At 47.8% G+C, this 12,807-nt stretch overlaps 1 protein-coding gene across 7 annotated transcripts in view; it reads right to left on the minus strand.

Annotated features, from left to right (window-relative positions):
- AGAP1 (ArfGAP with GTPase domain, ankyrin repeat and PH domain 1) overlaps nt 1-12,807 on the minus strand; it is a 561,603-nt gene that overhangs the window by 156,354 nt on the left and 392,442 nt on the right. For 4 of the 7 annotated variants that reach the window (XM_004427710.3, XM_087424644.1, XM_087424648.1 and 1 more), the window contains one exon: nt 11,834-11,992. The exons of the other annotated variants lie outside the window; for them this stretch is intronic. In XM_004427710.3, coding sequence (XP_004427767.1) covers nt 11,834-11,992 — 159 coding nt within the window. The remainder of the gene's footprint in view (nt 1-11,833; nt 11,993-12,807) is intronic. 7 annotated transcript variants of the gene reach the window in all.

The following is a 12,807-nucleotide window of genomic DNA, read 5'->3' on the forward strand; positions in this document are numbered from 1 at the left end:
TCCCTGTCCTCCCTGAACACCATAATGGCACTCAACACCAGGCCTGGGTACAGACCATTTTAGGGTCCTCTTTCCTATTCCTCGTGATCTGGCTTTATAATCCTCCTTCCTTTCTTGACGCCTCACCACCAGCTATTTCCCCTTGTTCTCCACCCACAAAGCTCCCCAGGCGGGTCATGCCTTTCTCAGCCGTTGCACACACTCTTCCCTCTTCATGGGACGCCCACGTGCCCTCTAGACTCCCGTGTTCTCACCAGCACTGAAGACCTAATTAACCTGTCTGTCTTCTCTGGGGCCACTTTCAAATACACCCTGGGCACCACTGCACGTAATCATGTGCTAACTACGTATTTGTTGAATGAACAAATGAATAAATTGCTTTCATAGTCTCAGTTGGAAAAAGGCTTAGTAATTCGCACACTCACGCAGGACTTGATTTCGGGATGCGAGCATGCACATCTTAGCCACCTCTTATCCTCATTAGACTTCCCTCCACTTGACAAAGTATATTTCAATTTGTTTACTTATTGATTATCTGTCTCTTCTCCTTTCCCCTTCCAGAGACCCAGGAATTCTGTTTTGATCCCTGCTCCACCACCAGGGCCAGGGCGGTGGGTGACACACAGGAAGCAGTTAATAAATATGTGTGGAATAAATGAAGCTAAATATGAAATTAACTAACTGCGGTGAAATGCACCTAATTCGATCATCCTTACATAATTTAGCACTGCTTTTACTGATGATTCTGAAATGGGTTGACATCATCTAAGGTAGAAACTCAGTTTTAAACTCTGTTAACTAATTTAACAAACATCCACCATGTGCTTCCGAGGGTCCCTGGGAATGTTTCTGCCAGGAACAGTACGCATCATGATCAGCATGCTCTGTTCTAGGTAAGGGGCACCAGCTCTGTTAGGAAACAGTTTTTAAAGCACCACACAAAGCGTTTTGTTTAAAACGAAAAGTACTTAATCTTAAAAATTCAAAAAATTTTGTCACATAAAACTAGAAGAGGCCTCGGAGCTCACTTTGCAAGCCCACCATGCCACCCCGTCACCACAGGGCCCACTTCTCTTCGGGGATGTTCTAGCGACTATCCAAGCATTTTCACTCCCTGACTCATGAGTGAAATCAGATTTACTGAGCCACGACAAACGGCCCCTGTGACAACATGCAGGGTGAGGCTCCAGTCACCAGAGGATATGGAGATGACAAGACCCTGAAGCCGCTCTTCTCACAGAGTTTAAATTCTTGCAGGAGAAGATAAACAAGAAAACAAGACAGGATAATTTCAGATAATACAACATGGTGATGAGATAGAAAGGGGCAGGGCAAGCACTGGTGATTGCCTAGGAAACAGGCAAACAAGAAGGCGCAGTGTAAGCTGGGTCATGGTAAAGCTAAGAAGAAAAGGAAGTCTGGGGCAGGGGTGGGAGAGGGAGCAGAAGGGCTGTCTGGGGCGATGTGGACACGCAGGAGCTGAGCCGAGTCACATGGATGACTCACTCAGATCTGAGCAGAGTGGTGGGCTGCAGCCACGGAGAGGGAGATGGGAGGAAGGGGTGGGAGGCCAGATAAAGAAACATCAGCTACCAGACCAGTCAGAAAAAAATATCCGGAATATATTCCATGTGCAGGGGGCAGCCATGAGAGTGCCGTGTGGCGGGAGTGGCAACCTGATTCATGTTTGTTTTTTTTAAAGATGAGTTGGGCGGACTTCAGGGAAGCAAGAATAAAAGGCAGCAGATGAACCAGGACCCATGAGGCAGAGCAGCAGTGGAAGCAGGTGGACAGAAACAAGAGGGAGGTCAGTGGGTAGCCTGGATTGTATGCTGGGAAGTCAAGTGGAGAGAACCAACCACACGAACTGAGTCCTTGAAGTGAGGTCAAGAGGAGATTTATGAGCAACTCTGTGTTTGTGGCTTGAGCTACTGGGAGGGTAAGATGGTGGAAAGGCTGGCAAGAACACAGATTTTTCAGAATGAAATCTGGAGTTCTGCTTTGAATATACTGAGTGTGAGCTGGTCCACAGCCTTCCAGGCGGGTAGTCGGTTACATGTGTTCAGTGGAGGAGAGAGCAATCAAGGCTGGGCGTATGAACTTGGGAGTCTTCGGTGTTCAGATGGATGGTCAAGCTCACTCAAGGAGGGCATGCAGTGAGGAGAGAAGGCTCAGTTCTGGGCAACATCAACGGTCTGAGGCCAGCAGTGGAGGAAGATGACTGAGAAGCAGCCAGAGAACAGTAAGAAAACCCAGAAAATCTGTCATCAGAGAAGCCAAGAGAAAAGAACGTTTCAAGCAAGATGAAGTGGTCAACGGGGCTCACCACTGCGAAAGAAGTAGATTATGAAGGGAACCAAGGAGCACCCCGGGACTGACAAGGTGGATGGTCTGGCCACCCGGACGAGAGCAGTGTTTGAGCAGTGCTGGGATGGAGGACAGACCGGGGTGGGTCAAGAGAAAGTGACAGGTGAGTAACTGGAGATGGGTATAGACTGCTGTTCGGGGAAAGTGTGCTAAGAAGGGAAGCTGGGAAAGGGATGATGGGAGCTGCAGAGGGCCACGGAGCCAGGGTGAGAGACATCAGAGCAGGACTGTCTGCTGAGAGGAATGAGCCAACGACTGGGGGAAGTCTGATGGTACAGGAAGGAGACAGGATAAGTGTGGAAGCAGAACCCTTTGGAAACGAGAGGCGATGGGTCCAGAGGCGGAGGGGAGGACACTCTGCAAGGGCAGGGCCACCTCGTCCCTTGTACAAGCAGGAAGCAGGGCAGATACCGCAGCTCCCGGTGCAGGTGGGGGTGATTCCGGGGGTGGGAAGACTAGGAAGTGCCTTCACTCATGTCATCGGCAAAGCACAAGGACGGTCATCTCAGGTGAGAGAGAAAGTAAAAGATGCAAGAGGCAAAAGGTTGAAATAGTCATTTTGAAACATCATGCTGTATCACATTACTTTATCCTACTTTGTGGCAAAATTGTCCTTCCTGCCAACCTCTACCCATTGCTCCTAGTTCAAGTCACTGGTTGTACGCAGAATAAGGTTCATATTTCTTACTCATCACCCCTGTTTGCACATGTGATTCACATTCCCCTAGAAGAATGGATCTCAACCCTGGCTGCACATGAGAAACCCCTGGGGAGGGGCCGGCCCCGTGACTTAGCAGTTAAGTGCGCGCGCTCTGATGCTGGCGGCCCGGGTTTGGATCCCGGGCGCGCACCGAGGCACCACTTCTCCGTCCATCCTGAGGCCGAGTCCCACATACAGCAACTAGAAGGATGTGCGGCTATGACATACAACTATCTACTGGGGCTTTGGGGGGAAAAAATAAATAAATAAAATCTTTAAAAAAAAAAAAAAAAAGAAACCCCTGGGGAACATTCCAGTGCTCAGGCTCCACCGCAGGCATGCCTAGCCTTCGGCCCCAGGAGCTGGTCTTTTTAAAAAACACCCCGAAGAGTAAGAAGTGCAGCCAGGTTTGAGACCCCTGCCCTAAAGGCCCCCCTCCCTCTCAATTCCTCTATCCCTCTCTATCTGATGTGGGTTCAGACCCTTCTCTACATCTCCACCCACTGCTTTGGACGCTTCCTAATCTGCCCACGAGCCCAGCAGGCCAGGTGAGATTTGGGCAGAACTGCGCACGTGAGGCGGCCCGAGGCCTCTCATTCTCTCAGGGCAGAGTAAGTCTGGACAGTATTTCGGCAGACAAGGTACATGCCCAGGTCTGCTCCACCAAGGCTGGGTACCCCATTCTACATTTGCACAATTGGTGTGCTGAACGTGAATTCAGGATATTTCTCTCTTAGTTTCACTTTGTTGGCTTAACCCATTTTGTGGCCTCTAAATCTGCAGGGTGCCAAGAGTCTCCATGTGTGTCATCCAGATGCCCTCACACAGGCAACAGACAGACTCACCCGAAGCCAAGGCCGTCTGCCTGCTGTGGGGCTTCCCTCTCTCCTGCAGCATCTTGGGGACAGCCGAGTGCAGTGGTTAAGAGACGGAAGCCTGAGATGGAAGCCAGCCCTGGCCGCCGGCCGGCCCAGTAAGCGTAACTGCCCTCTCCTGGTCTCCTCATCTCAAATGGGGATCACACTAGTCCTCATCTTGCGGGGTCCTTGCGCCTGGCAAGCAGTGAGTGTTTGATGGACGTTACATAACACCATGATTGGAAGTAGTGGGATTGCCACCGAGCTGGCCACGTCCCGTGTCTTCTGCCGTGGGGGATGGTCTGTGAAGCTGAGGTGCAAGTCTCGCTGTGGACAAGGCACCGCCTTGATGGCCGGAGGAACCCTCTCAAGAAAAGAAACAGGCTTCCTTTTCTTTGGGAAGGATTCTTATTTAGTTGATAGTGGAATAGAGCAACAGTGGCTGGAAGGGACCACAAGTCTTCATTGTCTAGATCAGAGGTTCTCGACGTCGGCACCACTGACAGTTTGGGCAGGATCATTTTTTGTTGTGGGGGGCTGTCTTATGCACTGTAGAGTATTTAGCAGCATCTCTGGCTTCTACCCACTAGATTCCAGTAGCACACCACCCCTCTCAGTTGTGACAACCCAAAATGTCTCCAGATATTGCCAAATGTCCCCTGGGCGGACAAAAATCACCCCTGGTTGAGAACCACTGGTCTAGATGAAGATATCGAGGGTCAGAGAGGCTAAGAGACCTGATCCAGGTACGACAGCAAGAGACAACAGTATCCTTCTCTACCACCTGCTTAAAACGATTTTTAGACTTTTGCCAGGCAAAATGAGAATTACTGGCCTTCAGGCATGAAATCCACTGCTCCCCTTTCTGATATTGGGGGCAGCGTTTTCTCTGGTCAGCACCTGCTGCTAGAAATAGCTGACAGGAAGGAACTAAGGAGAAAAAGTACAAAGTAAGAACGTTCCGATCAGGGAGGAAAAAACATACACCTTCTACCCCCTGCGGCCAGTTACCCTGGGAAGTTTCTGCTTTCTCCCTGGCCACATGCAGAGAAAGGAAAGCAGGCTCTGAGCACAGAAGGGAACTGGGGTCAGCCCTTTAATTAGGCCGACTAGCCTGGTGAGGGGAACAGACCGCGTGGCAGAGATGGAGAGTGCCCAGCTTTGAGAGATGAGAGCCCACTGCTCTTTCACATGGAGCTCAGCTGAAGGGTGCTGACAAACCCTGGGGAACGGGTTTGAATGCCTGCCAAGATTTGGGAGGAACTGATGATAAAGGAAAAGTTTAGGATAAGTGAGAGAAGGGAAAAACTATACCTGTGTTATAGTTCCTTAAACAAAAGCTTTTATATAAAAAGATCAAAAATTTTTATGATACCATGTTTTAAAAATAAGTATTCATTTCTCCTTTTAAAAAAAAAAGCAGAGAGGAAAGACTAGAAGCTTTGGAATCAGAAAAACCAGGGTTTGAGTTCTGGCTAATTATTAAGAGTGTGGTCTGAAGCGTCTTAGCCTTTTTGAACCTCAGTTTTCAAGCAGGGATAACGATTCTCAGGAAATGAGCACTGGATGTCAAGCTCCTGACACAGAGAGGCAGCTGGCAACAAAGGCAGTCCTGGTTTCTCCTTTCCCTACTTATTAAAATTCTCCTACAGACTATCCTCCTGGGGAGAGAGACAGGGTCAAACTACCACCACCTGCTGGTCACATACGGAAATTGCCAGCATAATATCCAGGGAGAGAAAAAAGTGCTCAAACTAAAAATTAACATTGACAGACTGACAGTAAATATCCTCAGAACCATGGTTAGGGCATGCCCTCTGTAATCTCAAATGCAGGGCTGCCTGACCCTCCTGGGACCGGCTTGATGGGAGGAGAAACAAAAGGAGGTGCAGGACAGACTACTGAAGCTGAAACTTGTGTTTCTAACCTCTACCATTAAGATAGCCACGCAAAAAAGGTTCATAAAGGGAAAAAATATTTAAAAGTTAGCAAAAACTCAAATGTTTCAGATTCTGGATTGGTTGTCTAATAAACCATAGATTCTGGTAGGAAGATGCATGATTAAATGGTTAGAAGGAAATGTGTGCGTGCATGCACACACATACACCTTCCATGCAGAAGAGCGAAAGATGGATATGGTTTTTATGCTTGATGCTGACAAGGCTGTACGGTGGCCTGCTGGAGGCACGTTGAAGTGAGGGTGAAGAGAAATGCTCAAGAGTCATTTGAAGCAATGCAATATTGACGGTGATGGCCAGCCAGGCGGCAGAAGATTAACTGTTGGAATGAAGCAATCGGGGACGGGGTGGAGCCATCAGAACAACCTGACAGTCAAGAGGCGGGGGGCACACGGCTGCTACGGCAACAGCAACAGTTGAGGCCTTTAGCCCAAGGCTGGCACTTGCAGGAGACGGTGTGGCGGGCTTGCTGAGACACCCAGGAAGGCACGCAGACAAATGCACGGGGTCCACAGCATCGGCTTGGGCCCTCGGTACAGGTGTCATGCATCTAAAAACGCATTTTGCCTCGCAGCAAGATATGACAACCAAGCATGCTACAAATGACCCCCCGGGGTCCCCTGCTACCCACAGTAATGCTAACTCCTGGCTAACACTTTTAGAGAAAATTACCTATAGAGAAAATGATTAATCAAGAAGAAAAAAAAAAAAACTAGAGGCTCCCAATAAGATTCAAGAAAACTCTCAGCCAATAGTTGCTGCAGAGATAATTGTTCTGACTCTATCAATAAAGCTAAGCTGCCCCTTCATTGACTGCAAACACCAATTTCTTTCACCCGGGATTATAAGTTGGTGTTCACAGGCTCACTACTGCCATTACGGTGATAAACAGTTGAAACCACAACAGGGTCTGACATGTAGATCAATTCTGGGTCCATAAAGAATCTACACAAGAGGTTCCAGGACAGGAATTTACAGCCACCAGTTTTTATTCTCTCTTGCTGCAAAAATTACTTCTGTCAAACACTTAGGAGAGTGAGAAAAAAATGTAAAGAAATTAATTTTTCATGTACTCTGGGAACAGCCTTTTTCAATGCAGAAGCTCAAGATGAATATGTTTCTGCATTTAAAAAATTACACCGAGCAGCATGTGGTGCTTCGTCGAAGAGGGACCCAATCCTCCGTGCTGCTGGCAAGCCAGCAGACGGCAATTTGAAGCCTTGAACGGAGCTGTCTGGATTTTCTCTAAGGGCAGATGCGGGTCTCATGTTAGCAACGCCAAATTATATTAGACATTTAATTTTAAACCTCAGGTACTTAAATGTAAAACCTTACAACAGTAATAGTCATAAAGCAGTAGGGCATTCCATTTCACAGAATGGATTCTTCTTGTCTTCCCTCCTTAATTTAACCAGAACCTCCTGTTTTGTGGTTTTGCACGCCACAAAGTAATCTATCTAATTAGGAGTTGCTCACAGCTGCTTAAAAGACAGAACGCCCCAGGGTACCTGCACGTCTAGAGGGGAAGACTTTGAAAAGTTCTCCGGAGCCAAAGTCTTAATTTAGTGTGGACAAGGGGGCAGAGAGAGATTTGAATCCCAATGTTGTTATTATTATAATGTTTTACAATAACAGTGCGTGAGAATAGGAAGGCATATTCACCAACGCACGAGCATTTGGATTCAAAGGCTGCTTAGCTTCCTGTCCCTGCTGCTTGCACAGTGTAAGCTTTTTATGACTCTGACATCCAAACCAGAGACTCTCGGGGGGAAAAAGATAAAATGATCATTAAAAAAAAAAAGAGGGTGGGGTTTGAACCAACTGCAGTTTAAAGAGGAAAAGCATGACAGACGACTCTTAATCGTGTTTGTTTCTTCTTTGTTTTCCAAGCACAGCAGGGAATGCTCATGCCCAAGTTGACGTCTTGAAATCCATTCATAACGCGTTTTCTTAAGTCGCCCATCAGATCCTGTGCTCTGACGTTCATTAAAAATTGCTTTGGGTCTGGCCACTTGATAAATCATGAAAGGCAGCGATGGTGCTACGCAGAAGGAAGCCAGGATGTTGCCCTCACTGTAGGCAGGGCTTCTCAACTCCCAGGTGCACGCCAATCACCCAGGGATCTTGGTAACATGCTGCTCCCATCCAGCGAGTCTTGGTGGAGCCTGGGACTCTGCATTTCTAGCTGACTCCCCAGAGCTGTCAGATGCCACTTGGTCCGTGGACCACACTTTGAGAAGCAAGGATTTAGAGCAGTGGTTCTCAAATTTCAGCATGCAGCATACCTGCATGGAGAGCTCGTTAACACACAGATTGCTGGGCCCCACCCCTGAGTTTTAGATTCACTAGGTCTGGGATGGGACCTAAGAATCCGCACTTCTAACCAGTTCTCAGGAAATGCTGCTGCTGCTGATCTGGGAATCACATCTTGAGAAGCACCAATGTGAAGCCAAGGCCTGGAATCAGGCCACCTGAGTTTGCATCCCAGCCTTTACCAGGATGTGACTTTGTTTTCTTGTTTTTTTTTCTTCTGCTGGGAAGGAGTTGCCCTGAGCTAACATCTGTTGCCAATCTTCCTCTTTTTTTTTTCCCTCCCCAAAGCCCCAGCACATAGTTGTATATTCTAGTTATAAGTGCTCCTAGTTCTTCTATGTGAGCCACCGCCACAGCACGGCTACTGACAGACAAGTGGTGTGGTTCCGTGCCCAGGAACCAAGTGTGGGCCACTGAAGTGGAGTGTGCTGAACTTTAACCACTAGACCATCAGGGCTGGCTCACCAGGATGTGACTTTGGACAAGGGATCTTTAGTCCCTCCACCAGGGAGCTAACAACAGCGTCTACTCCCTGAGGATCCAATGAGATAATCCACAGGAAGCTTTCAATAAATATTAGCTCTTATTATTATTATGACTCATTTCCCTTTTCAACGGTATCCTGGGTGTGACATATCATCAATCCTTAGAAAATACAGGCATGAAGGATGATCCCTGTGAAACCATAGGAATCATACTTCTGTACAACATTCTATTGTCTTTCTAGATCTTTGCTATTTAAAAAGGCACCTGTAAGTCTTAGAACAAGATGCTAATTAACTTTGCAATTTTGACCTCTTCATACTCATCTCTCTTCTCTTGTCTCTCCTCATTTTGCTGCACTCCGACTCACACCTTCCGTTTCGCTGTAGCTCCTTAGCTGTTCCATTTTCCCTTTTCCTTCTCTGCGAGTCTCTGTCCAAATTGCCTCAATGCTTATAAAAACTTCCTCCTGCGGTTTTGCACACAAAAAACCCCATCTGGTTCTTTAAGCACAGCTCAAGTTTGATTCTCTTTGGGAAGTTTTCCTTGATGAACTCTACCAATCCTTAAACTACCTGCACAATTTCAGCCCGGGCTTCCTCTAAAGTTCTCCATCCACATCCCCCAGCAGGCTGATACCGGGACACAGACTGGTGTTTCTGATCTCCTGTGTTCAGAGTTCAAGCACTGTGATGCTAGGGAACCTAACTCATCTTTAACAAACACACTATGTGAATGAAGAATGGACAGCCAAGGGTGTTAGTGTATGAGAAATCTCTTTGCGAATTTAAAAACAGCATTCATACATAGGAGACCTCAGTCTCTTATGGGTACCTCATAAATCTGCACGTAGAGACCAATGCAAACCAGGGTCTGGGAATAACAGTCTCAGGATTTGGTGGCATAGAAACGCCTGTCCCTTACATGCAAAATCAGATGCAAAGAGCTGTTAGGTAGAGGGAAAGTTAGCTAGTGAGTTTTTTTTTTTTTTTTTTTTTAAAGATTTTATTTATTCATTTTTCCCCCCAAAGCCCCAGTAGATAGTTGTATGTCATAGGTTCACATCCTTCTAGTTGCTGCACGTGGGACTCGGCCTCACGTTGGACGGAGAAGTGGCGCCTTGGGGCTTGCCCAGGATCCGAACCCGGGCCGCCAGCATCAGAGCGCGCGCACTTAACCGCTAAGCCACGGAGCCGGCCCAGCTAGTGAGTTTTTATGAAAGAGATCACTGTGCAGAAAGAATATTTGTATAAAATGGATTTTAGATTAATATGCGGCTTCCAATGCCTTTTCTGTAAAAATATTCTGAGCATAGGAGAGGTAAAGAGTGAGGTGATGGTCTCGTTCAGGAACTTCCTTCTCCCCAAATATAACTCCCAGGGTACATAAAGAACAGAACCTAAAAACTGTTGCTCTCATCGGGCTGTGCTGGTGACTCAACCATACTCACTCTAAGGAGGACGGCTTTCGAAGGTCGCTGCACCGACAAGGTGGGGCTGAGGTGGTGTGTCCACCAGGCTTTGGGAAGGCCCAGCATGGAGCTCCTCCCACCCTCACCCATGGGAGCACACTTTCACAGACAGGCGGCAACCCAGTAAACCCAACTGGATAGCAATACTAACGCTAATTGAAAAATCAACGTATTTCAAAGTATCTGATGATGCAATAATTAAATATATGAACGGCTTGTTCCTCCTACAGAAAGTAACTCTGATAACTATAGCAGATACTCTGTCACGGAAGCCATGGACCAAATGTTGCAATACACACTTAGCGACTACGCAAGGCAGGGAAGAACATCCATTTATCAGATGAGAACACAGAGGCTCACGGAGGTCAGGTTGCCTGCCACAGGCTGCCTGGTTGGCAGATAAGGGGCTCTGACGGAAGCACAGATGGGTCTGCCCAGAAGGCCCATCACCATGCCTTCTTAGGCATGTGATGGCTAGGAATGCACGGATGTCGCATTGCAAGGGAATAAGCTATAGGTGGTTAATTTATATGATGTGGAACCTCCTTCACTGGGGTTCTCAAGGTACTGGCATGATTTCAAATGAAAGGCAGAAAGCCTTGAAGAGTCCCTGAAGAGGCTGAAGGCAGATGTTTGCTATCTACGGAAGCGTCTTCTTTTGAATAAGGAAGGAGCCCTGGAGCTGGGGGCGTGCTGGGCACCTGGGCGATGCTCTATTTGAGCGCTCCGAGCCACAAGCTTTCCCAGAACTCTGGAACTGCCTTTCCGGACTCAACTTCCTTCCTCACTTGGTTTGGAGATGTCTTTCTTTAAGGCCTCTGCTGGGCAGTGTCCGCGGAGGAGCGTGGAGTAACTAGAAATAAGGATGATGGTTTACCCCAAGCAAACCGCCTGCCGCAGCAGCTGGTGGGTCTACAGGGAAGACCTGATGCTGAATCTCTTAATTAGAACAAATTATGCTAAAATTACTCCAAAACCCTGTCTGATAGATGACATACAACAGTGGGAATTCCTTTAAATACCGGTGAACAGGCCATAGACAAAATGCCACAGGCAAAGCACGTTGCAGCAAGCCAGTGTAGCCTCAATGTTGCATAATTCACAGTTTCACACACACGTCAAGAGAGTTTCCAGTGGGCACATGTGTTTCCCAAGAAGCTGCAGACACTTAAAAAAAACTGGGGTGGAGATTCTGCAAAATTTAGAGGCTGTACGAGGAATCTCGGAAAACTAATAAGGAGAATGAATTATATGTTTTCCTTCGTTAAAAAAAATCCCAAACCCTGACAATATAAAATGAGCACGAATGGTGGAAGCGTAGGCCACATCGTGTAAGGAAGCGTGATCCTGGGCACGAATCTGCCGTTATTTCTCAGCTCCGCTGCCTCCCTGTCCTGTGACCCTGTGCAAGCCAGCTGCCCTGTCTGTCGCCTGTTTCCAAATCTGGCAAGCAGGGATGAACATCTACTCCCTGCACCAAGAGGAACAAATGACATGACGTGGGTGAGATAGCCTATCAAGGACAGAATGCTCCACAGATGCAAGGCGAGACGCGCACCGTTGACATGGCTGCCCCAAGGGCAGAGTGGAGCGCGGAGAGCTCGGGGACATCATATCCAGTCCTTGGCTGACAACCGAGGACCGTGAGGTGGCTGCGGGTCCATGGGGCCGCGCCCTCTCTTACCACTGCTGATGGCCGAGTTTGCAATGACCGTAGCCTCACTCCACTGGTCGGCACTGGAGACAGAGTAGGAGCGTTGCTGCATGCCGTCCGGCCGGCTGCTGAAGGACACCAGGCTGATGCCGCTTGCCATCTGAGACCCAGACGCACTAGAGACATTCCCTAGGAATAAACAAGTCAGGTGAACACCACCGCACACTGCAGACCCTGAAGCCAACACGAGTTAACCTAAGGGGCCTACACGCCTGCGCAGGAGGACCTTAGCACCAAGAGCAGCTGTCGTCCCGCCTATGTGGAAAATGGAAGCATCGTACAAAACAATATTCTAGAGGAAAAAAAGGCTGGCACGAATCTTAGGGTCTTGATAAAACACTGTGAAGGAAACTAATGCTTCAGATGAGTCACATAAAGCAATTCTAAACAGAGACCGGCGACACAACCACAATCTCCAGCTCGAGCAGAAGTGAAGACAAAAGATTCACTTTTGGGAAAAGCAACATTCCTGGCCGGCCAGCAAGATGGGCCCTACGGGAGCCCCGCTGGGTCAGCCCATCAACGGACGTGAAAATGATCACCAGTTGGGAGTCCACTGTCTGGTGCCAGAGGATGATTTTCACGGTGAAGCTATACTTTATGATCAACACAAATCAAAGTTCCCAGACGCAACATTGGTGGAAACACAGACTCTTAAACCAGGTAACTTTACTCTTAACCTTGAAAAGACTACGCAGGGGAAAAATAACCTTAGCAACTTCATGGTGCACGCGGACTGCGATGAAAAATGATTCCACTGTATACTTAATGATTTGAATCAGCTGCTCAACATCAAAATGAATCATTGTCTGGTCACACCAATTTTAGACTCAAAAACATAATTAAGTGCCTTTCTCTAAAGCTCAGCCAATCATCCTTTGCAGCTAGTGGGTGAGTTGGTTAGCGCTACGTGCAGATCTCCAAAGGTATTAGGTTTCTTGTTT

The sequence above is a fragment of the Ceratotherium simum genome, chromosome 37 (assembly GCF_057802395.1).
Source record: "Ceratotherium simum simum isolate JZ-2026a chromosome 37, ASM5780239v1, whole genome shotgun sequence".
NCBI lineage: Eukaryota > Metazoa > Chordata > Mammalia > Perissodactyla > Rhinocerotidae > Ceratotherium > Ceratotherium simum.